Source organism: Ambystoma mexicanum, chromosome 2p (genome assembly GCF_040938575.1).
Source record: "Ambystoma mexicanum isolate Mex_15411 chromosome 2p, UKY_AmexF1_1, whole genome shotgun sequence".
Lineage (NCBI taxonomy): Eukaryota > Metazoa > Chordata > Amphibia > Caudata > Ambystomatidae > Ambystoma > Ambystoma mexicanum.
This window is the reverse complement of record NC_090923.1, coordinates 1,220,986,840-1,221,012,285: the sequence shown is the minus strand read 5'-3', so window position 1 is coordinate 1,221,012,285 and position 25,446 is coordinate 1,220,986,840. Positions and strand designations below refer to the sequence as shown.

General features: G+C 47.1%; 1 protein-coding gene across 2 annotated transcripts in view; it reads left to right on the top strand.

Moving 5' to 3' along the window:
* The window catches only part of GRIPAP1 (GRIP1 associated protein 1), a 1,613,923-nt gene that overhangs the window by 524,307 nt on the left and 1,064,170 nt on the right, over positions 1-25,446 (top strand). For both annotated transcript variants that reach the window (XM_069645489.1, XM_069645490.1), the window contains one exon: positions 21,554-21,667. In XM_069645489.1, the coding sequence (XP_069501590.1) occupies positions 21,554-21,667 (114 nt within the window). The remainder of the gene's footprint in view (positions 1-21,553; positions 21,668-25,446) is intronic.

The window sequence follows — 25,446 nt, the reverse complement described above, 5'->3', positions numbered from 1 at the left end:
TGAATACAGTGCAATGGTTCCCTGCAGAAACGTTTCCCCTATTCCAAACTTGACAAGAACCGCCCTTAGGAAGCCTCAGTCCACTCTGTCAAATGCTTTTTCTGTGTCAACTTATAGGAGCTTGGAGTTCCCTCCCCCGCCTCAGACCCCTTCGATCAAATGGAGGGTTTTACGCATTGTGTCCGCTCCTTGGCGGCCCCTAATTAAACCCACCTGGTCCGCATGCGCCAACCTCGGCATGTGGGCATCCAGCCTGGTTGCCAGAACATGCATGAACCATTCTGCATCCACGTTGAGGAAAGGGATTGGGCAATACGAGTTACTGAGCCAGGGATCCCTACCCTCTTTGGGTATAAGCGAGATGAGCGCCCTTATGCAGGATCTCAGCGGCCCGTCCGGTTTAAAGTATGTTATTGAACAATTTAATCAGATGTGGGACCAGTGTCCCTGTAAATGTCTTTTAAAAGCCTGCAGTGGACCCGTCTTCCCCTGGTGCCTTATCTAAGTGTAATTTCCATATGGCATGCATGATTTCCTCCCCGTGATGGGGTCACCCATCGACCTTGCCTCTTCCTGAGTCAGTGGCAGAAGGGACACTTCCTCCAAATAGACTGCCACCCCATCCCCTGATAACTGGTCCCTCCCTTATATAAATCCTCATAAAAGTCGTTGAAACCTTCAACTATTTTTTATTTTTATTTTATTACATTTGTTTCTCGCCCAGACCCTGGGGTATCAAGGCGAAGTTGCATATAGCTTGAGGATGCATTCATTACATTGTTGTGAGGGCTATGTTATTGGTATTGATTAAATAGCCAGGTTTTCAGCAGTTTTGTTGAACCCCTTGAGGGTTCCCTCATTTTTGATGGAAAGTGGAAGAGTGTTTCGGGGTTAAGTATTGGAAACTGGCACCCCCTGCTCTTGTCTTTTTGTAGTGGGGTATTGTCAGTAGTGAGTGGTTATTAGATCTTAGTGATCTGGTACTTATTTCTTTTGATATTACATGGTTCAGGTAGATGGGAGCAGTGGTGCTCTCTTCTGGTTATTGATATATGATCCGATTTTCTTATTCCAAGGGCCGCCCTTAGGGCTTTGTTTTGTATCATCTGCAATTTATTGAGGTTGGTGGCCGTGGTGCCCAGTAATAATACATTGCAATAGTCGAGTCTTGATAAAATGAAGGCCTTGTCTAGGGTAATGCAGTTAGAGGGGGGACAAGAATTGGCGGCTGAGAGAAATGAGTTTAGAGGTGTAGGATGTGGAAGATGAGAGTGCACTGATGTGTTTGGTCAGGGAGATATTGGAATCCAAATAGACTCGTAATGTTTTGACATGCTTGAGAACTGGGATGATAGTACCGTCTATGTTAATGGTGGCATAGTCTGACTGAAGGGCGTTTTATTTTTGGTTGGGAGCACACAATGAGAATCTCTGTCTTTTCATCATTAAGGCAGAGGCTATTTAGAGCCATCCAATTTTGGATTATGGAATACATTTTATTTATGGTAGATGTGTCTTGTATGTAGTTCCCTTTGACAGTGGTAAGGATATTGGTGTCATCTGCAAAATTGGTGTAGATGACACCCATATTGTGCAGGGCTGAGAAGAGGAGCTTCGTGTAAGCATTATAAAGTGTGGGTGAAAGGCAGGATCCTTGTGGCACTCCGATGGGGGCTGGTATGGGGCCTGACGCTTCTTTGCCTATGGACACTCTGGATGTTTGTTCCGCCAGGAAAGATTTGATCCAGGTGGTGGCGTCCCTGGAGAAGTTGAAATCTTTAGCTAGGGAGGTGCAGAGTTTGTTGTAGTCCACAAGGTCAAACGCTGCAGAGAGGTCCAATAAGAGTAAGATACAGAGCTTTCCGGAGTCTCTGATAGTGGCCATTTGAATTTTGAGATCCAGGAGGGCTGTTTCTGTGCTGTGGTTAGGGCGGAAACCAGATTATCTGTTTCCTAGGAGTTAGTTCTGTTCTAGGTGTACTTGAACCTGGTTATAGGCTATTTTTTCAAGGATTTTTAATAAGAACGGGATCGTTGTTATTGGTCTATATAGTTCGTGGGCACAGTGGGGTCAAGGTTAGGCTTTTTTAACAAAGAGGTAACCCAAGCTTACTTAATGCTAGCTGGCACCACGTTATTGTCAAAGGAGGCATTTATACAGTTCGTTATGATAGGTGTCAGTGCGTGGGCGCAGGATTTGACTACTTTTGCAGGGACGGGGTCTCCCTTGCAGTTGGAAGCTTTTAGCTTGGATATGGTATTAAACACTAATTCTTGTGAAACTGGAGTGAACTGGAATATTGGTTTGGTATTGTCATTAAAGGCGGGTGTGTGCATGCCAGTGGCAGGTTTATCTGCTAGGAGTTGTTTTTTAGTTTGGATTTTATTTTGAAGGAGGTTGATCTTGGCAGCGAGAGCATCTTGGATAGTGGTGCACCATTCTTTACTAGAATCAGTACAGTTAGTAGTTGGTATGGGGTTTTCCAATTCTTTAAGGATTGAGAATAGTTCTTTTGAGTCAGCAATAGCATTGCTGATCCGAGTTTTAAAGGCGCCAGCTTTATGGTTGATGATGGCTTTTTTGTAAGTTCTGTTTGCTTCCTGGTAGGCTGTTTCAGTTTCTGGTGAAGGATGTTTTCTATAGGTGTGTTCATGGGCCTGTTTGGTTCTCCTGAGTGTGACCAGTTCCTCATTGAACAAGAAGCACAATCGTTTTTCTGAACGCCTGGTTTTTGTGATGAGTGGGGCTACTGCATTGATGGTAGACGTGAGGCAGTTGTGGTAAGCAGCTGCTAGTGTATTGGGGTTTTCATCAGGGATGGATATCGTGTCTAGTGCTTTGGACAATAGTGGTTCTAGAATTTCTGAGGTAAGTTTGCAGAGGTTTCTGGTTTCGTAAGAATTAGAGATTTTAGTAGTGGTTGCAATGGGTTCAAGGGAGTTGAAGGTGAACATTATTTTGTGATGGTCAGACTAAGTTAACAGGTGTTATAGACCCAATGGTCATGCATCTAGGCGTGATACTTATTTTGGAATTGATTTTGGGCGTGGGAGGATGGTCGTTTAGGGGTGATTTAGTAGGAAAGGTGGTAGATGGTGTATCTTGGGCTGTATGATAGTTGACATGATACTGGGTTCGTGCTCTTAAGCGTAACCGTCTGGCTTTGCCGGAGACAGGTAGTGATTGGGTTTCTTCTGAGTTACTATGCTTCTGAGGGTGCTTTAGTGGTTTTGTTGCGGTGGGGGTGTCAAGAGTGAAAGCCTGAGTGTTAGCTTTGAGGGCGTCATTGGTAGCTAGTGGGAATGGTGAAAGGGAGGGCAAGATTGGCGTGGGGCATGGGATGGGATGGTGCCTTGGGCAGGCTGGTTTGGAGAGGCCATTTTTGGGTACATTGTAGAGGCTTCCCGAGCAGGGAGCGTGGTTAGGTATAAGAAGGAACAGGAACATAATGACTGTTAGCCAGCCCAGCATGATTGGGTGCAGCTATGCGGATGGGTGGTCAAGGTTGGTCTAGGCCAAGGATGGATGTATAAATGTGTGGGCTGGTCACATGGATGTGCATGTGAGCTAAGTATCCAATAGACAAGGAATCTGGTCTAGCTGATTAGTACACAATCTATTTGTATTTAGGCCCATCCCTCCCAGGTGATGTCACTAGGGTGTCCTTGGGCCCTCCAAACCCAATATCCATCTTTCCACCCTTTGGCTTTGCAACCACGCTGCCAGCAGGGTGTCTGCCTTGTCCCCTTTTTCATAATACTTTTGCTTTAGAAACTTGAGCTTCCAGATTGCCTTTTCTTCTAAAAGGCAGAGTTCCTCCCTCTTGCCCCTTACTTCCTCTATCCACTCCCCTGCCCCTTCTTCCATAGCTTGTATTCTTTCCTCCAAGGTTCCTATCTCTGCAAGCAGTCTATTTTCCAACAAGGTCCGCCCCCTCTTTTTACGTACCCCCCCTAATCACAAGACCCCTCCATGTCGCCTTGTCCGCATCCCAAACCGTACCCTGATCCACCTCTCCTGTATCATTCAAGAGGAAGTACTCCTTCATCGCCTCTTCAAACTCCTCCCTAAAGGCTGTGTCCTTCCATAGGGATTCGTTTCACCTCCATATCGATTTCCCAGGGCTCAGCCCAAGCCGGGGTCAAATCCAGGGATACCATGTCGTGGTCTGCCCATGCAATCGGGTGGATTTCAGAACCCAATGCCACCCGAGAAGCTCTCTTGGCGCACACAAGTGATCAATCCTAGTATATGTCCCATGGGACACAGAGTAAAACGTAAATCCTAATTCCTGGGGGTGGAAGACGCGCCAAGCATCCCATAAGCCATGCAAGTCCAAACAAGCCTGTAATCCATCCCCCCACATGTGCGTCCCTTGCCGTTGTTCCCATGGTTCTCCTATCCCACTGCACATATGCCCACATGTTGAGACGACCCCCCAACCCCACAATACCAGGTGTCCCCTCACCTCTTTCAGAAGTCTTGCTAGCATGGGCTCGAGAAAGGTAGCTGACCATGATTAGGAGGCCGCATGAGACCAGAGAGTAGTACCGCTCTTCCCTCTGGCCACCTCCACACTTTCACTACCTCCATTTTCAATCTCCTCTGTAGCAGGATACCAATTCCCCCCCACCCACCCCCTGTTCTTGAGTCCCCAGAACTCCATTGTTCCTGTCCCACAAGACCACAGGATATTCTCCTCTCTTCACCCTTGGAAAACTGAGTCCCCTGGAGAAAGAGAACATCAATGCCAGATCTCCGAATATTCTCTGGCCACTATGCACCTCTTGGTCGGTGAGTTAAGCCCCTTAACATTCAATGTGCAGATCCGTAAGCAATCATTCTCCTCCCCACTGTTTAGGTCCAAAATCTCCCCTCCTTCGGCAAATCCCTTTGGACAGACCTCCTCAGACCCCAGGTAGTCTCAGTGTGGCTCGTGACAGCGCGTAATAGTCGTATTCCTCTCCCCCCTCTCACCTTCTTTGTGGCACCCGGTTTCCGACAGTTACCATCTCTGGATGAATTCCGGACCACCAATAGGACTCGAGCCTTGGGCCAACCATTTGAACACCATAAAAACGGAGAGCCGCCTCCCCTCTTCGTACCATAACATGTCAACATTCCAACATTTCAACAGCGGTCCCCACCGAGATGCACAGGCCGTCGGTCAAGTGTCCCCTGTTAGCGGGGTGTTAAGTTTCCTGTATTTCTTGAGCCTGGCACCTTTTGCCTCTTTGGTCTTTGTATGCGCCATCTCCTTTCCTGTGGGCCCTTTGATACTCACTCTGATGTGGACTCAGCTTCCCCCATCAGTTCCCTGGTGACCCTGTGTATATCTTCCTCCGTAACTAGTTTGTAGTCGTACCCGTCCACCTCAAAATAGATGGAGAAGGTGAAGCCCCATCGCTTTCGTACCTCCTTCTCATTCAGTCATTTAGTGAGGGGTGCTCACAGACGTCTCTTTGAAAACGTAAGTGAAGACGGGTCTTGAAAAATCGCAACTTTGGCATTGCACAGTGTCACCGTGCCTACCCCGCCCTCCGCCTTCTCCAATATCTTCTGCTTGTCTGGATAGTTATGGAACCGAGCCAGCATGGATCTCGGGCTTCTGCCTGCTCCACCCACTCTGTGTCCCCTTTCAATTTTGGGCTTGTCATTTTCATCATCTCCAATGAGCACTTTTGCCGTTTCATGGACAACCTTGAAGAGATCTCTTTCCGTCTCCCTCTCCTTCTCCGGCACCCCAAAGAATCACAAGTTGTTTCTTGATTCTCGTAATCGTCCATTTTAAGTGTGATTTCGCCCTCTCTCCTCTCAAGTTCCACCATCCTCATATCTATCTGGGTTTTCAAAGTTTCAAGAGAGGACTGATTATTTTCCACTGCTTTTGTAACCTCTCGTCTATTGCATCAATCCGGATGTTGATTTTGTCCACTTTGCCTCCAATATCCGCCCTCATTCCTCGATTCTCCTCCATCAAGGAGGGGCTGTCCCTCTTCGTTGATATGGGGTCCTCCCCTCCTTCCTGCATTTTCCTCCCTAGGGCAGTGCTCTCAGAGCCCCAGCCCAGTGGGCATGTAAATCAACCTAATGTCCCTTTCCAGTCCATAGGGGATCTAGGGTCTCCAGTAGTCGCTTCACTCTCCCCAGTGGTCAGAAGTCTCCTTTGGTGTCCCCAAGACTTCCACTAGATTGGACCAAGGGGGGCCATTTTATTGTAGTGTACAATAAGGCGACCCCATGCTCCGGCACTAACCCAAGGGCTCACACCTCCTATCACAACTCTGGGTCTGGGGGCTCTATTGTTGGGGGCTCGCAACAGTCTCCCTCCACAGCGCAGTTGGAGCCTGCCCTCGTGTCTCTGCCCTACTTTCTCACTTTCCCCGTGGGGGTTCCTCTGTAGTCCGCTAGTGTTTCTCAGGGGCTACAGTGTTAGATGTTCCAGTAGTTTGGCGAGGCAGGCACACGCCCCCGTTAACGTCCTGGGGTCCCACACCTCACCACTAGTGTGCCCATACTAGGCCTTCATCGCAGGGCAGCCACCTCCTTATTTAGGTATCTCCAGATTTGGACTCTCTCAATGGGCCTCCCGCACCAGGTCACCAGTCACAAAGTGCCCTACCAGCTCATGGGCCACAGCACAGGCCCCTCCTGGGTCTGCCTCAAAAGGGGACCCCAGCAGTCTCCACCAAGGGGTCTCCTGCGCTTCACTCCTCCTGCGCCCACACTTCCAAGCGCCACTCGATTGGTGCGTCTCCGGGCCTACCCCTCTCCTTACCAGCCCCCGCACCCCTGGTGGGATGCTGTTGCCTACACATTCCAACCTGTGCGTCGCCTGTGACCTTGAAGAGTGTCCTCCAGGGAAGCTACAGTCTCAATGCTCCCTCACTGGGCCCACCACACTCACTGCAGGCCCAGCTGGACCCCTGCTGGCTGTGGCTCTCCAATGGTCTGGCCCCCAGGCCCCTTGTTCACTCTGCTCTACGGGGTTGGGGGGTGGAGCAGTGGTCACCGCTTCTCAACTCGCCCGCAGCACGGAGAGCACTCGCGTGGCCTGTCTCCTCTGGTGCGCAGCTCCTCTGTGTCTCCTGCTCCATCGACTGCTGTTGGCACAGCTAACTTCGGCATCCAACGTCAGATCCGTTCCAGCTTTGGAGCAGAGGTGCCCCAGGCTTGTCTCTCCCGTGCGGGGTATTCTTTGCCGCCCGGGGGGAAAGGTGGGGTCCGTCTGCCTTTGTGGTCCCGGCTCGGGAGCTGGCGCAGCTATCTACTGCTCGCCATGCTCCCCCTGGTGACCATTTTAACAGAAGTCATCAAGATCAGCCCAGATTGCAGCAGACTTTGCAGAATGTCAGACAGCACATGCTGCCATCATAAAACGCTACTCATGTCTTTGACTAACTGGTTTTCAACCTGCAACACAGGCAGGGCTGAAAAATATTAAAAACAATACGTCACCAATCCTTAAACTCAATAGAATTAATCTAAAAACATAAACATATTAATGCTTTAAAGTAGTTTAATCCAATAAATGTGTAACAAAGAAAAATGGAGACCAATGTTTACAGCATTTTACCACATTTTTATTAGCCATTTTTACAGCCCCTAAGCAATGACTCCAATCACCTGGTGCTCTAGCAAGCCACCCCTGCAGGGGGAAGAATACAACAATTTGCCCACGCACAAGAGGCAAAAACGTGGTATTTATACCATGGTGTTTATAATGCCACCGTACATTACTCCTCGGAAAACCCACACAGAACCCAAACACCTTCAAGTACTCTGTGGCTAGGTTCTGGCAAAACTAGAAAAGGGGACTGAAGAGGTACGTCTGCAAGACAGAAACAAGGGTATGTACTCAACCTATGGGCCATGCTCTGTGTAAGGCCGGTAAACAACTTTGTAAAGACACAGACATTCAGAATGACACCACCTCGGAAGGGATAACGCTGCTAAACCAAGTAGACTTCAAGATCGGCATGAAAGATGCATTCTTTCATATTTCCATGTTCCACAAACACAGATGATAACCCAGTTCCAAGGTAGGTGCCTCACACTACCATTTCAAAAAATCTTCTTTAGGATAACATTGCCACAAGGTGTATGAACAAAGCTGCTATATATAATCATAACTGGCATACACAGGCAAGAAGACTATTTATACCATTGCCTGGATATCTAGTTATAAATGAGAATAACACAAATCACTGCTACAAGCACTCTGTGTTGAACCCTTGCAGCAATCAATCGCCCACTTCCATTCTTCCTGTGCGGCCCGCATACCTGATTTCTCACTGCGCTGCTGCCAGGGAGAATTGATGATGCCGGTCTCAGCCTGCCGTTTGTGTGCCTCTGATTGTGGCGCCTTTTTGGGGCCTCGCCAGTGTTCATGGCTTTCTCTTTCTCAGACACAGAAAGGCTTTCTCACCTTAACCTTTACATTTTCTGTGGACCCCGTATAGGCGGAAAGTACAGATTTCACAGGATGTCTTGCTCTACCCCAGGAGTTCTTGTCACCAAAGGTAAAGTCATTCCCAGTGAGGTCCCGCTTGCACACACCCCTTGGGAGGGTTTTGTGGTGCGGACTCACCTCCCTCGCCTCAATAAGGTCGGCTCCCTCTTGGGGAGAAGGGACGAATTTCCCAGATTCGTCATATACCCCCCGCGTTAAATGGGAGTCTTGCCCTCTCCTCCCCCTTTTCACAACCAAGTGGAAAACGACTAAGGAAAATGTAAGATAAAGGCTTGTATATCCAAAACCTCAAGAGTTGGAATCTTTCTGGAAACTCATCCAGGTCAGAGGTGAAATGGTCTGTTATCAGCCTGAATTTTCTCCCGATCAGATTGTAACATAGGCTGACATCAGCCCACTTTATGGCTAAGGCTTCTAACACCACTGTGGCATAGACCTGCTCCCTGGCAATCAACCTTCGGCTGATACAAAACATATGATGTTCTAACTCATCATGTTCTTGTGAAAGTACTGCCCCAAGCCTACTTTGGAGGCATCAACTTGTAGAATAAATTCTGTTAAATTTAGGGATTTTCAATACGGCTCAATACAGAGGATGTGTTTTTACCCCATCAAAGCTTTTTGGTCTAAGCAGCTTCAGATGATTTTATTTGGCCGGGAGTTTTTCGTTTATATGTTATGTGAGAAACATGAAGGTGCCTCACCCGCTAGCCTTTGGGGATCTTTCATCCAAGTGGCCAGGACACAGCCATCGCTTTTGGATCTAGTTCCTGGGGGTGGACCAGTGTGGGATGATCACCTGGATTAAGGGTCTTCGGGGAGTGGGAGTGGGACACTGGATGGTGAGACATGGTATCCCCTTCCCTGTAACACCTTTTCCCCATCCTACCAGGTAGGATACTTAGGAACTCAACCCCCCCCCCGCCCTTTCCCGACATGAACACTTACTCATAGACAGCTCACTGTGAGCAAAAACGGACTAACACCAGCACCGTATACCTGACCTGTCCCAATACAATGGTCAGGCAATGTCAGGCAATTACTGATCATTACGCACACCTGACTTCCATCACTCTTCCCCACACGGATAAAAGGCGGAGCACAAAATCACACTCTGAGCAAGGCAAAGCACATGAGGAAGCAGCAGTTCCAAGATGGAAGTTTAATACAAGGAGAAAGACGAGACCAGAGAGTGTTACAAGGAGGGAAGTGCCCTTGACCTTTTCAGACCGTTATATTTGTGAACCTTGGAAATTAAGAAACCTAAGACCGGAGACTAAAACTGAAGAAACCTGCATTGTGTGTCGGAGGTACCTGGGCTCTCCCGCATCAATAACCAAGGCGGGGAGGAACAGTTGCCTCCATGGTAATGTCCTTGGCTCCTACAACAAAGCAGCGCCAATAAAGACAGCATAGCTGGTGAGTCGGAGAGATTGATGCCAGACCAGCCTGTGTTAGAACCAAGTTTGCAAGTTGCAACATTGTATGACAAAATCTAAAGAGAACTGTGTGAAAGTATGTAACAAGCAACATGAATATAATAGAAAACCAGAGGAGTGAGTGAACCTCTGGAAGCCCAGAAAGATACCATAGACAGAGTGGTACGGTGCCACATGGGTGCTCATTCGAAGGTCCCTGTTAGGTATGCAGCAGGTTAGCAATTGTGTAAAGGCAAATTGGAGATCGAAGTGGTCCTGCAACGGGTTAAGCTAAACCCTGTGCATATTTGAATGTTTTCAATAGATTAATGCGAACTGAAATTGGAACAAGCCCAGCTGAGGGAGACTAATTGTGGAAGAGGAAGGATCCGAGCCCAGCTGAGGGGGATCCGGGGTGAACCGTGTGTCACCCGAGAAAGAATATTCTCTGCGCATTGTGAATAGGGGATCTGAGCCTCAGTAGTGAACGTTGATATAAAGGGATCTGAGCCCGGCTGAGGGGGGGATCCAGGGTGAATCACAAGAATGGAGTACGTATAAGAGGAAAGAAACTTTGCATTTTGTTTTGGTACATCAGGCCCTCCGAATCAAAAGACTTTAAAGTAAAGAGACTTGGGTACAGAAGGCCCTGATGCTGGTAATGGAACTGTATCCTCGTGCTGAAGAAGCCAGAGTGTGTGCGTTGCTCGAGTGAACTGCCTTGTCCTGTGCTGAAAACGTGGGGAAGGGAGGCCAACGGCCTGAACATCCTGACATATCATTTTGTGAACACTTCTTTCTTTTTCATGAACACTACCCCCTCACTATTTGTATTTAGCAGTAAGGATTGGCAATAGTTTTGTTTAAGTATTGGCCTTTTTACTATGACAAAACTCCACTAGCACTGCATTATTATTATTGGATGGTCGTAGCTTATTCCCATCTGTAGATTTAGGGTTAGATAGGCGTTTATCAGACCATTGTTGAAGTTCAATAAACACCATTGGTCACTTGTGTCTATCTTACTGTTGATGCCATGCCTTCCTTACATGTGGTGTCAGGAGTGAGATGTGACTCAATTGAAACAAATTGGGGCACCCTAGAATTCCAGAAGCTTAGTCATAGAGCCTCCAACCCTCTATTGCCATGAAAGAATCAATAGGCTTTGATATCTGTAGCAGTAGAGAGGCTACTATTCCTCCTGGGAAAAGTGAATTATTCCTACAGACTTCGTTTTGATACCCCCTCCTGGGTGTTATATAAGATTGACCCCAAAATCTGGCCTGGCTTGGAAGTTTGGCATAGACGTCCTAGCAGGCGTCATCGATCCCGACTTCCATGGAGACATAAAGGTTCTCTTACATAACCATGGCGTAATCCCGTTTGAAGTACATTGTGTGGACAAAATTGCCCAAGGGATTCTTGAAAAGGCTCTATTTCCTTGTTTTAAAGAACGTGAACTAGAAGAAATGGAGAGAGGTACCTTAGGCTTTGGGGAAGCTGATGAACCATCTACCACTGAAGTGAAAAAGGGAGAAGAGTTTACCAACTATCCTGACCTGGCCTACGCCCAGCGAAATCAGCCAGCCCTTGCAGAGGCTTTCTTACAAACCATTTCCAAAGGGGAGTGTGTAGAGAAAGGAAGGATTCATTTTTTTCTTCTTAAAGCAAGGACTGCTATATAGGAAAGAAACATCCACAGAAGGCTTTAGTACAACTCTGTTAGTAATCCCCAAAACCCATCGGAAGATCGTACTAGAGATTGCACATTTCCATCTGACAGGGACTCCACCAGGACTGCATTATTATTTTTTGATGGTCATAGCTTGCTTCCATCTGTAGATTTAGGGTTAGATAGGCGTTTATCACACCATTGTTGAAGTTAAATAAACACCTGTGAACTGTGGTCACTTGTCTGTCTTACTGTTGATATCATGCCTTCCTTAAAGTAAGGGGTGCGGCCAGGGTAGAATAGTTCAGTATAAATCTTCTACAATACCCAGTCAACCCTAAGAAAGCCCGAAGGTCCTGTTTGGTTTTGAGAATAGATGTTAATTACTCCACCTTGACTTTCTCTAATTGGGGTTGGATTAGCCATTTTCCTTCAAAATATCCCAGGTACTTTACAGCCCTTTAAGCCAGGTGACACTTCTTGGGGTTATCTATAAGAGCTGCTTTCCGAAGGGCTCTGGTGACTTCATATAGGTGTTGAATGTGCTCTGGCTAGGTTTTACTATGTATGATGATATTTTCAAGGTATGTGCTGGCAAAGGATGACTAGGGGCAGATCACTTTGTCCATGAAACCCTGAAAAGTGGCGAGGGCCCCGTGCAAACTAAAGGCCCGTAAATTGGAATAGCACTTGGGGTGTGGAAAAAAGCAGTTTTCTCCTTGTGCAATGAATTAAGGGGGACCTGCCAAAATCCTTTTGTTAGGTCTAAGGTGGATATATGTTGGGCCTCTATGAGCCTCTCAATGAGCTAATCTATTTGTGTAATGGGTTAGTTATTGAAACTAGAGATGGAGTTAAGTTTTTGAAAGTCGATACAAAAACGCCAACTTGCATCTGACTTGGCTACCAGCACAATGGGAGATGACCAAAGACTATCAGAAGGTTCGACTTAAGCATGGCTGTCAGTTCTTTATTCAGAAATGTTTCTTATAGTATCCAGGGTTCTGTAAGGTTTGCCTCAGGGGGAGGGCGAATATGATGAAAGAAATGCTGCTCTACTGGATCGGTCTTCCTATATGTAAGGAGATATATGTGGTAGACCTGATGTTCCTGTCAGCGTTCTGGTTGAGCGACCACATCATTCAAGGGACCTTGCCTTTCTGTTATAGGACCCATGCCACTTGGAAATCATTTTATTCTCTGAGATGAGTATGGGAATCAAGACCAAATCTCTTATGGAGACAGATCGGGCTACAGCCTGTCAATCATGCAGGAACTTTTGATGTTCTTGGTCTCTTCTGAGATGTTGGTGCACGACATTCCAAACAGCCTTTCATATGGGCTTTGAGCTTCTGGGTGGTTTGGGAAAGGGGCAATGTGGCCTACTCCCGGGCCTCTTTATGCATGTCTAAGACATCTTGCGGTTCCATTACGTACAAAAGCTCAAAAGGTGTGTAACCCAATGAAACTTGAGGGGTCTTTCTAATTGGGGTCCAGGGAATTATTACATCCCAATTACGGCCATAGATCTCTACCAACTTATGCAGGATCCTCTAACGTTTGACAAGATCATCTGTCTGGGGATGATATACAGAAGTTTGGAGCATTTTAATCTGGAGGAGTTCTTTTACCTGTGACGTAAACCGGGACAAAAAGGTAGTGCCCTGGTTCGTAAGGATTTCCGTAAGAAAATCAACTCGGGAAAGAAAGGTGGGTAGATGCTTTAATATCTGTTGCCTGGTGTTTCGTAACTGAACGCTGCGGGAAACCGAGTAGCGTAGTCAACTATAACCAGAATACATTTATTCCTAAATTTGGAAGTTTCTAAGGGTCCAACAATATCTTTAGCGATTCGCGAAAAAGGTACCTCAATCATAGGGAGGGGTTGTAATGGGGCTTGGGGTATTGGGGTGGTGTCAGTCTTCTGTTAGATTTCACAAGTAGTTAAAGTTCTTCACATCTAAATACACCCCAGGCGAATAGTAACCATGTATTACTTGGCTTTGGGTCTTCCCTATCCCTTGAAGGATGGCCGTGAGATGAGAATAGGGCAGCTCCAGTACTTTCTACCAGTGACTTCGAGGTACCAGTAATTGGGTCTGGGGGAGGCCATCTCGCTCTGCTTCCTCGATAAAGAGTTCCTTTTTTAAAGCACACATTTTATTTAGCTTTTTTGTAGAGACAAAGCCACCACCAAGAAAACCAAGCAAGTCAACTGTCACATTGCAAGTCCACCCCCTCAATCCTCCCGGCTCCCTCCCCTCTGCTCCCCCCTTCATGCAAAGCTCTCCGATCCCCCCAACTCCTACCCCGGGCCTGTGACCATCCACTTTCTGTCTAACTCCCCCGCTCTTACGCCCCCCCTGAACTGCTTTCCAGCCCGCTGTTCATCTCCATGCCTCCCTATGTATCCTCTCGTGTTTGTTAGGGCATCCCCTCCCTTTGTACACAAGCCAATCCTAGCTATTAATGGCATCTATCCCTCTCTGCCAGATCGCTATAGAGAGACTGCCTGGTTTCATCCAACCTTCTGCTATCACCCTCTTTGCTATTATGCATAGTGTATTTAGGAATATCCTCATATATATATCATCCTCCATGTCACTCCATATGCCCAACAGCATGTTTTTAGGCTCCAGCAGCGCTGCTCTCTCCAGTACCCATTCCACCTCCCTTTGCACTTTAGTCCAGAACCTCTGTATTTTGGGGCAGTCCCATACTACATGAAGAATGTACCCGTGTGTATGCTACATTTGGGGCATTTATCAACCCCTCGCCCCCACTTGCTCAGTTAATCCTTGGAGAAGTATACCCTGTGGAGGTATTTGAACTAAATTAGTTGCAGCCTGGCCCTATGGTCACCTCGTGGGGGGTTGTATTTATTTCAAGTTCTGTTTATTAGCATTTGTAAAATACAAAACTGAAGAGAAACTTCCCTGCAGGATACAGTGACAATTAACAAACAATAAACTGGGCAACAGTGAGACCATCAAAAGCGATCCAATGCAGCGGAAAGTACACTCAATTCAAACTTCAATCATGTTGATGGGCACAAGCATATAAAACATCCACGATCAGTGAGATAAAGGAAGGACTGTAAGTGTTTACAGAATAAACATCCATGATCTTATAACTTAAACAATTGTGAGGTGGGCAATATTCAAGGAGGTCTTTCATTCGATGGGGAAAATATAGCCGAAAGGAGAGCGTTCCACACCTCTGTTCGTAGTGGTTTCCTTCAGGCTCCGTCTCTCATACTCCTGCCACACAGTCTGGGGCGACAATTATCCTTCCATGTGTAGGGATGGCATGGTATTGCAAGTATTGACACTGATACAATGAATACAATTTGTAAAACCTTTATTGATAATGTTGGGGTTGGAGAAACTCCTATTCTGCCCGATAACTAAGATGGGAGTATTCACAACCTTCAAACGATGAACAAAACAGTTCTAGTGGAGTCTGTCAAATCAAAATGGCCTATACTAACATAAACCTAAACCTGCCCAATCTCTTGTACAAAAAGTGTAAAAAGGAGAAAATGTATGCAAAAGGAAAAGTCTGTTTATCCTAGGCAGAAGGAAGTGCTAAGCACTTGATTCACTTAAAGAGTACAGTTTTCAGTGATTTCCTGAAGGATTTTGCCGCAGATGTTAGTCTAGGTACGGGTGGCAATGTGTTCCAAAAAGGTGCTGCTTTTGCAGGGAACGATCTTCCTAGGCCATTTGTGCGTTTGACGCTTGGGACCTGTACTTGAGCTTGTTTGGAAGAACAAAGGGTTCTGGAGGGATGATGGGGAGGGACCAATGGTTTGAGGTACTCCGGGCTGTAGCAAAGAGGCAGCAATGGACTATGCTGCCCATTATGAAAAGTATTCACTCCAGTATCGGCAACCAGTGTAGGTCTCTTCTATGTTCCGAAATGTGGATTCTTCTAGAGATGTTTTTGACAATGCGTATAGCATCGATTTGAATGATCTGACACTTCTTAAGGTTAAAAATAGAGGCTCCACTTAGTAAGGAGGTACAGCAGTCTAGTCCGGTCAATACAGTTGCTCGAGCGATTGGGGCACAGTTCCTCTCTGTAATTTAGGGGCGAATGTTCCTGAGTAGGCGTAATTGGTAATTGCAGGTTTGAATTATGTAATTTACGTGGGCATCTGCATTTAGGGAGGCCTCCAATTGGATGGCCAGGATTTTTACCTTCTGTTGGACTTGGATTTCATTATTGCTTATTTAGAAACATTTGTAGTCTGCACTGAGTTTGCTCCGGGCTTGCCGTGAGCCATCAATTTGAATCTCAGTTTTGCTGCTATTTAGGCATAGCCAGTTTTCTGACATCCAGCTTTCGATTTGATTGTAGATGTTGGTTAAGGTGATTGGGGCTTTGGAATGTTCAACGCTAATTTACATGACTAGTTGGGTGTCATCAGCATAGTTTGTAAAAAATACACCTAGGATGTCCAAGAGTGTGCAAAGTGATCTTATATAAAGATTGAAAAGCACAGGCGAGCTGCATGCACCCTGGGGCACCCGACATGTGCTGGTCTCTGATGGAGAGAAGACTGATCCCCACTGAGTCTAGACTCTCGGTTTGAGAGGAAAGACCGGAACCAGCCAACAGCCTCTTCAGAGCACTGGCCAATATCGCTCACGGTGTGTAGAAGATATTCATGATCTATCAAATCGAAAGCTGCAGAAAGATCCAACAGGATCAGCATCCCTGCTTTCCCTTCATCCATGATGTTTAGCATGTGGGAATACTGATGGAGCGGAAATGCTGACCACAGTGGGAATCACATGCCTTTTTGTTTTTGGCAATATCCTTAGGCCTGAAAATATCAAATCCTATCGACTGAGGGGAGGCTTGAATGGGGGAGTTTGGCACCCTGTATTGGGTCTTACCGATCCCACATCTGACTCAGTTTTATTTAATTTAAAAAATAAGTCCTCTCTTGTCCTACTGCTAAAAGGGCATTCCCTTCTTAAGAAACTAAAACTAAGGTGCTTGTCAGGATGTCACAGTAGCTACAGATCATTCCTCAGTCCTAACTTTTCCAACTATCTGGTCCTACCATATGACATAAATAAATAAAACAAAGGAACAGGCTTTAACCTTCGGGTTTGTCCACCTCCTAGATGACCCCCCTATTCTAGCAATCATCAAAGTAAATGTTTACCCAAGGACACAGTTCCTGGTCTGGGTCACCACCACAGTTCTCACAAAAAAGAATTTAGAAAGTTCAAAATCCAATTTCGTCTCACCAAAAGGTACCAGAGTCACTCAGTTCATGATCATTCAATTCATCAAAGCTTTCATGCTTGTATCCAATGGGGTTCTCTACTTACCCTCCTCCAACACTCTTATCTTGAAGCCCACCTTGCTCCCTCTACCATTCCAACTCCACAGTATCGTGGATCTGGATCAAGGTTGAAAGCCTGAGATCCAAATGTTTGAGGGAGAAAAGACTGAAGATTATTTTTCCGAAATAACCTTCGGTCTTTTGTCCCCTGAACATTTCTGACTTGGCCCCCACTGCCCCACACCCCACCCACTCACCACCACTCCCCTACTTACCTTGCTGCCGCCGACTTGCAATGTCCCTGCAGCGCCTGTTTCCTTTAACTTCTGTGATGGGGAACCGGCGCCGCAGGTTCCTTTCCTTTTTTTTTTTGTCGCTTTTTGGGATGGCTGCGGGGGACACCACCGCAACCCCGGCTCACAATATAGTGAGCAAGGGCGCGGGGGACACCCTCGCAGCCACCAGCACCAAATGTGTGATTTGGTCAAACATTTCGGCTGCTCACAATTTTCGAACGGCTGAAATTCAGCCAAATCACGCATTCAGGCTTTTAAGCTCAGTCAATTTGGACGTTACTATGAATCTTACACTTTTTACTTAAATATTCTTCTTCTCGTGGTTTTCATCAATTCTTGTGTCCCTTGGGGCACTCTGGCCCTGTTGTAGGCTATACAGGGTTTCTCTAGCCCATGGACATACCTTGTAACATTCTGCCAGGGTTTGTGTCCCTTTCTCCTCTCTGTACTTTGTAATATATTTCTCTTGACTTTGTCTTTTTCTTGGCTTGTTCATTATCACTCGGGATCTTCGGTCCTAACTTATATTGTTGCTGGGCTCCTTAGCTGGTAAATGATTCATGTTTTGAATCACCCCTCGTAGCAATCAACCGCCCACTTTACTTCTTTATGTGTGGCCCACATACTTGGTTTCTTTTGGCTCTTCCCTCAGGGAGTGTCGGTGATGCCGGTCTTGGCAGTGTTAGTCTCCATCTGCCATTCAGGTGCTGCTGCTTGTGGCGGCCTTCTTCAGGCATCGCTGGTGCTCATGGATTTCTTTTTCTCGGATGCTCGACGTGGAGGCTGTTAGGAGCTGTTGCCCCTGGCGTTCCTGGAATTCAGCAAAGTTTTGCATGCTACGAGCTGATCAGGGGGTCTCACATCCAGGCTCCCTGCGCTCTGCACCGCAGAGGCCGCTGTGCGTGGCTCCTTCCCTGCCATTCGGCTTTGCGTCCGGGAATCTCCTCCTCCAACTAAGGACTTTGGTGTTCTTATTGGCGTCTCTGTGCCGAGATGCAACATACTTCTGATTATATGGTATTGGGTCTGTGTATGGTTAAGCATTGGTGTCAGGCAAACAGAAATGCTTTCTCACCTTTACAATTTCTGTGGCCCCCATATAGGGGGAAAGTACAGATTTCAAAGAGTTTCTTACTGTTCCGAGTTGCTCCATAGGGTGGATCCCTTCCCCAGGATTTCTCTTCACTCTGTTTTTATATTCAAGAATATTGGTTCCTTAAGATTCTCTTGATCAACAACACAACTGATATATTGTGATTGTAATTGGTTGAAACAATTTGGCTTTTAGTCGGTATCTTGTTGGTATGCCTCGTGTACTTTCCTCCCAGGTCTTCTCTCCGGTTGTATACGAATTGTTCGTTTTACAACTGTTCGAATTACAATTGACCTTTTCACAATTGACCGAATTGTGAAGGTCAATTGTAACCTATATGTGGGGGGAAACCCCCCATAACCCCCCACCTAATGCCAAACCCCCAAAACCCCTATATATATAAATAAATATATATTACCAAACAGATATATATATATATACGGTCAATTGTGAAAAGGTCAATTGTGACCTTTTTAAATTCGGTCAATTGTTCATTCGAACAATTGTAAACGAACAATTTGGGTAATACCTTCTCTCCTCTTTAATATGTTTCCACAGCCTTTTGCTAGTCCTGATGTATTCTTATCAGGGCTTCCTTTGGTATTGTATATTCCACACTGTTCAACTTTACGAGGATACCTGGTGTACTCTCCTGCCAGGTTTTCTCTCTTCTTCAATATGTTTTTACATCCTTTTGTTAGTCCTAATGTATCCTTATCAGGACTTCCTTGGGCATTGTATATTACCAACTGTTTACCTTGACGATGCCTGATGTGCTTTCCTGCCAGGCTTTCTCACATGAACACACAACTTGCATTTGCCTATTATTTTCTCCTTGTGACTTGAATCTGCTTGGTATATTCTCTTGCAATGATCAAGACTTTTAAGTCACACACTATTTGTTTCAATCCATTTCTAATAAACTACTTTTGGTTATTTAGACAAAATATATTTTTATTCATATGAAAATATATTTTTATTCATATGTCAAGAACAATTTATCAAAAATAATTCATATATACACATTTTTCAAACCACATTTGGACATTCAGACTTATTTATATAACGGATATTGCCATCTCATTTAATTTTCTGACACAAAAAACCCGATTGTTTGAATTTTAGGCCTATATTTGCATAGATCTCACACCTTTATGTAATGTGTGACCAAAAACTCAGACTTATTACAGAGTCATTTCAATCCTTATTTGTGCTTGACCTGCCCCTTGTTTGCAGTGTCGTTATTTCATAAAAATTCGACAGTGTGTTTCGGTCCTCTCATGAACCATAACTGTGGTTCCCAGCATTCGCAGCCTTCATCAGGACATGACCAATTTTCAAATACAACAATTTGTATTCTGTGTCTACAAAAAAGAACATGTATGTGCATGTTAAATTGTGAGGTGTGACATGTAGATTGACATGTAGATTTTCCTGGTTGCCATCTCTTCTGTGAGATGGGTGAGTGGGTTCCAGGCGTTGTCTGTTTTACCTCCCTATTTGTTTTTTTTTTAAAGAGAAGGTGACATTGAGAGTCAGAAAACTCCTTTCTGCCGAAGGCGGTCTTGGATTTCCATCTCTCTCAGAAGATCCATTTTTCTATATTGTTGCCTCCATCTCACCCTTCCAAGGCCGAGGAATAATTCCATCGGCTGGACAAGGTAGGGGCCCTTAAGCTCTACGTCTCTCATACTAGAGATGACCAGCTTTTCATTGGTTATGCTGGTGCTGGCAGGGCTGTCGCCAAACCAACTCTGTCCTTGTGGATCCTTCTCTGCATCTCAGAGTACTACGATCTGGCTGGAAAGCATGTGCCTGAGGGTCTCGGAGCTCATTCTACCAGGAGGTCAGGGGGGATGTCCTAGATATTTGCCAGGTGGCAACGTGTGGGCATCCATACGTGTGCTAGGCATTACTGCTTGGATTCCATTGTGTACCAGTTTGCCCATTTTAGTAGATCAGTCCTCCAGAGTTTTTGTGTTTAGGTGGTGTTCTTGCTTCTTCCCTCCTCGAGGTTTACATACTGCTTTGGTAGTCTTATCAAAGATGAGGAATCCGTGGGAGGAAGGAATCCATTGTAAGAACACATTTCTTACCTCTCGGTAATTCTTCCTAATGGATGTTCCTCCCACGGATTCCTCATCACCCTCCCTACCTACCTCTCATTGCAGAAAGCTAGTATATCATTGGTTCTGTGGTTCTTCAGCTTGAGTTCCAGGGAAGAGGAGTGGAACTGAGGTCTTTGAGTGTGACACTGCTATATATATTGGCCCCAGCATCCTTTCCGGTGCGGGGCACATAGAGGCGTCGGACAGATCCAATGAGCAGCAGTGATGCGCACCCTGGTGGCAGAAAGGTGTCTGGAACTCAGCTGCAGTGGGTTAGGGATATCATAGATGAGGAACCTGTGGTCGGAACATCCATCAAAAAGAACATTATCGAGAGGCAAGTAATTTGTTAAACAATGAAGGGAGTATGTATTTAAATTTGGATTTAGTTATATACTGGGAAGAACAATGCTCCTTAGATCGCACACGGACATACAATAGATATCAGATTTGACAGGCAGCAGCAAGCTACTTACAATGGGGTGAGTTTGAGTGATATTCTGACCAGGCTGTATTGGGGAGTATATGGAGGAAAGACAGAGGGGTCAGCTCAGTAATCGAGATACAGGGGAAAAACGATTGATGGGTCGGATCAGAATTCCGAATGTTCAAAAATCCAAGGAAGAGATATGGAAGGCCAGTTCAATCATGAGGCAATGGTTTGTTGGGAAACGGGAGAGAGGGCTGCTCAGGAAGGCAGTAGGCAATGAAGGGCATCAGTAGAAATGTGTGTCTTTTTGATTAGTTGAAATTGTACTACTAATCTCAGTCCAGCTCAATGTTCACAGTTAGCCAATTTACAAAAGGAATGCCATCACTTTTAGAGACATGTGGAGTACTCCTGTGGCCGGCCTCTACAAGTTGGGTTCATGATTGGAGGAGTCTGAACCACCAGGGCCAAGTCATGAGTGTGCTTTTGTGGGTGGTAAACACCCCCTGTCACTGCTTGCTCTTGACCTGTTCTAAATGCATGCAGTGAATCCGGTCACGTTAATGTATATGTTTAAAATATTTTGCCGATAGCTATTTATAATAATGCCCTACTTGATTGTTGGTGGCCTCAAGGATAGGAGTTGGACATGGTTCATGCCAGTTTGCAAGCCAAGCGCCACCGGCTGTCTCAGCTATGAGCCACAAGCTGTTCTCTCTCTACAATTTTTACTGACTTCTACTGGCCTCTGTTTTTTCAGGCCCGGAGCAGAGAGTTGGAGAGCCTACAGCAGACTGTGGAAGAGCTGCGTCTGCAGATCCAGTCCCTTGAGGGTGCCAAAGGGTGGTTTGAACGTAGACTACAGGAAGCAGAGGTGGATTTCTTTCTTTGAAATGTTTAAAAAATATATGTAATGTAATGCAAACATGTACAATTCAACTACAGTTTCCTGACAGTTGCATGTTTCCACTGCCCTCACCATCACATTTTGGTTTCTGTAATCTGATTCAACAAGTCTCCACAAACCTTACAGTTCTATCTACAGTAATTCCAAGATTCTCCTATAAATATTCCTTCCATACCTCTCTACTTTTTTTTGCGCCTGGTCTTAGCTGCATCAAATACCAAAATAGGAAATGGGGCCGTTCTGTCGGATAAACATGTTGGCTCCTTTACTGTGTACCAGTGCAAGCATGACCTCTCACATCTAGTCAAAGTAACCCTTCTAGGAAACTGCTTCATTAGTTGTGAAGCGGCTTACTAATGAATGGGCCCATTTCCGTAGCATGCTTCCTTGCCTCAGCTGCAGTAGTTGAATGTCATGGTTGCACACTTGTAGCTAGGGTCTGGAGCGAGGACAGGAGAATCAATGGATGACTTCTGGGCCTTCCTACTATGGTATGTGTGTGCAAGCAGTGCTCCAGATAAGATTTTGAGTTGGGAGTATTTTACGCATGCTTTTTCAAATTAGAGAGTAAACGCAATATCAAGAGTAAAAATTAGTTTTCTCCTCTGCAAGAGAGTAAAACATATCCAACACATACTATCGAATAGTATATTTTAAAGCGCAATATGCAGATAGGTGATGGAAGTCTTTCTTGAAAGTAACAGCTTTAACTGGCCACCAGGGGGCGCACGGATGATGCCAGCCTCCGTGTGAGCTCCTGACCCACGGGCCCCCATAAGTGAATTGAGCCCCCACTTTGGCCCCCCCCGTGCCCAACAACGACACCCTGAGCCATTGGAAGCGCCCCCCCACCCCTTGAGCGAAAACCCGGCCAAAATCGGACCTTTGGTTCTAGAGAAAAACTCCAGAGGAATCGACCTCCCCCCGCCGGCAGAGACGCAGACACGGGAGAAGGCCGCGGCCCACGGCACTGGACTCCGCCCCCGGCGCTCATCGAGGAAGACCAGCGCGGCACCGGGGCTCCGGAGGGGGAAGCAGCGGACCGCCGCCCGCCCCGGAACGCGTGGAGGGTCGGCCCCCCCCCGGGCCGTTGTGGAGCGGACTCCTCGAACGGCCGATCCCACACCACTAGGGATCGGCCCCGCAGAGGTGAGTGCCTGCCCGAGCGTGGGGGCCTCGGACTGCACCGCCCCGGCGGAGGCCCGCGCCGCCCTTTTAGGCTAGAATAGCCGCACGGCCGGGACCCCCCCCCCGCACCAGCAGGAGTCCCGAACCCCCCACAACCAGGGGAGACTTGCCACGAACCGCCCCACCATCTCACGCACCGGCCGAAACGCGGGCTCCCACGAGGCCGCGCTCCCCGTCTAGCTGCAGAGGACCCGCGCACCAGCAGGGGTGGAACGAAACATCTCGACCTCTACTGCCCTTGGTGGAACATAACTACACATCTACGGAGGACCCCGCCGCGGGGGGTCTCCCCCCACGCAGCGAATTTGCCAGCACGCGAAAGGGGGGGCGGAAGGTTGGGCCCCCACTCCTGGGGCGTGTGCCCTCTTCTGGGAAGGCCCCAAATTACAAGCAGAACGGAATAAGGACAAGAGGCCCGACAATTGGAAGACAGTGCATTACATGGTGGCGCTTGCCCCCCCCCCAGCATCTGCACCTCAAATCCTCGCCCTGAGACTAGGACCCACACACCTCCGCCACTGCCCTGCTACAGGACGATACCGACGCCCAACACCCCCCAAAAAAGACGCTGAACCAGTCGAAGGACATAGATCAGTGCGGAGGGTAGAGCCCCTGGAAATAGGGTGTGTGCCTCCTCCCACTCCCACCAAACGAACCCACGCCACGAGGACCACCACCCGGGTACTTTCTGACACCCACCAAGTGCCTCTCAACACATTGGTTCCGAGGGTAAGGCCCCCGATCCAGGGGCGTGTGCCTCCTCGTTGGATAGTCCTCCATGAACATACCAAGCAAGCTTGCCAAATACGCCTACACACCACCAGCCCAGGCTCCCGACCCTGGATCAACAATGTCGGTAGAAGCCATCGAAACGGGTGCAGCTGCCGCAAAGGGGGATATCGCCGCCCTCTTAACCGAAATCCGAAACATGGGCGCAAACCTTGGCGGCAAAATGGATAAGATGACCCAAAGGATAGATAACATCGAGGAGAGACTCGAAGGGGTCGAGAATAACCAAGCCTCTATTGACACTCTAGAAACCCAAATGGAGCTCAGAATACGAAACATAGAAAGGAAGGAGGATGAGATTCGCCTGAAGATAGACGATTTAGAAAACAGAGAAAGAAGAAACAACCTACGGTTTTTCGGAATCCCGGAGAGGGAAGGGGAGACAGAAGAAGACCTCAAGCAAACTATACATGACATTGTCAAAATCCTGACTGCGGATGGAGACATTGATGAACTCAAGACCGAGAGAATCCACAGAGCCGGCGGCCCCCCAGGAGGCCCGAGATCAGTCCTTGCCAGATTCCACAGATATCAGGACAGAACGAAGATACTCGCTAAGGCCAGGTCTGGAGGCACTCTTACCCTTGGGGGAGCCCAGATTACTATTTTCCAGGACCTTTCATCATTGACGCTGGCATTGCGCCGCTTATGCGGTCCCCTCACGAGATGGCTAAAAGAGCAGGGCACGAGATACAGGTGGGGATACCCCTTCTCCCTCACGTTTGAACATGGAACCAGAAAGTTCCTACTACGCTCTGAAGAACAAATTCGAGAATGCATGGCCGACCTCCTCGGACAGGCCCCGGAGGAGGGGACTCAGGGAACACTAACGCAGGACAGACCACGCTGGGAACTTCAGGGCCCGAGAAGGAAACGAGTAAAGGGCTCCAGAAAGTACAGGCGGCCCAACGACACACCTGAACACAACCAATGACATACTGGCTTCAAGTTCTAAATCCTGACGAATCAGGCTTTCAAGACCCTGGCAGGGAATCCACTTACATAACGGATCATGGCACCCCTTAGCTCGCGGTTCTGCCACACGAGGAATGAACTGCCAGTCCAGCAAGAAGAAGATTCCGAGGAAGGCTGACTCCCGAAACCGCATGTATCATAGAATATGTTAGCTCGAAGTGGGAATCCCTGTCGTCTGACACACTGTTGTTTGTTATGTAATTACATGAGAAGGGGGGTGGGGGCTCAATAAGGTTACCTTGATACTATTAGTTAACGGGGTCGTACGGTTACGACCCTCACTGGTGGTCCGACAGTAGACCGGTTGTTCACATCCGGTCCAACTCGGATGCCGTCACGGACAGTTACAAACCCTCACCGTAGGATTAAAGATCGACGCGATGGAACAGAGGGTGATGGGTATGAAGTCCAATACCCTACGGGGAAGGGGAAGGGGAGGGAAATGGGGAATGACAAATGGAGGCACATATAATGCCACTTCCAATACGGCAATTTCTTACAATGGGCTTCACGACGATGCGAAGAAACTCCACGGACGCACTGATGTCATACAGACATGATAAAGCAAATGGCACGCAGGGTAAACTTAAAATCGGCACGTTGAATGTTAAGGGTCTTAATTCCCCCACCAAAAGATCACTGGTGACAAGAGAATTCAGGAGAGCTGAACTAGACATCCTTTTCTTGCAAGAAACTCGCTATAGCAGGGGAGAGTAGAGGAAGGTTCTCTATGCCAAGCTGGGAGCGGAATATTGGGGCTCCGGCCCGCTGAAGAAGGCAGGAGTTGGCGTATT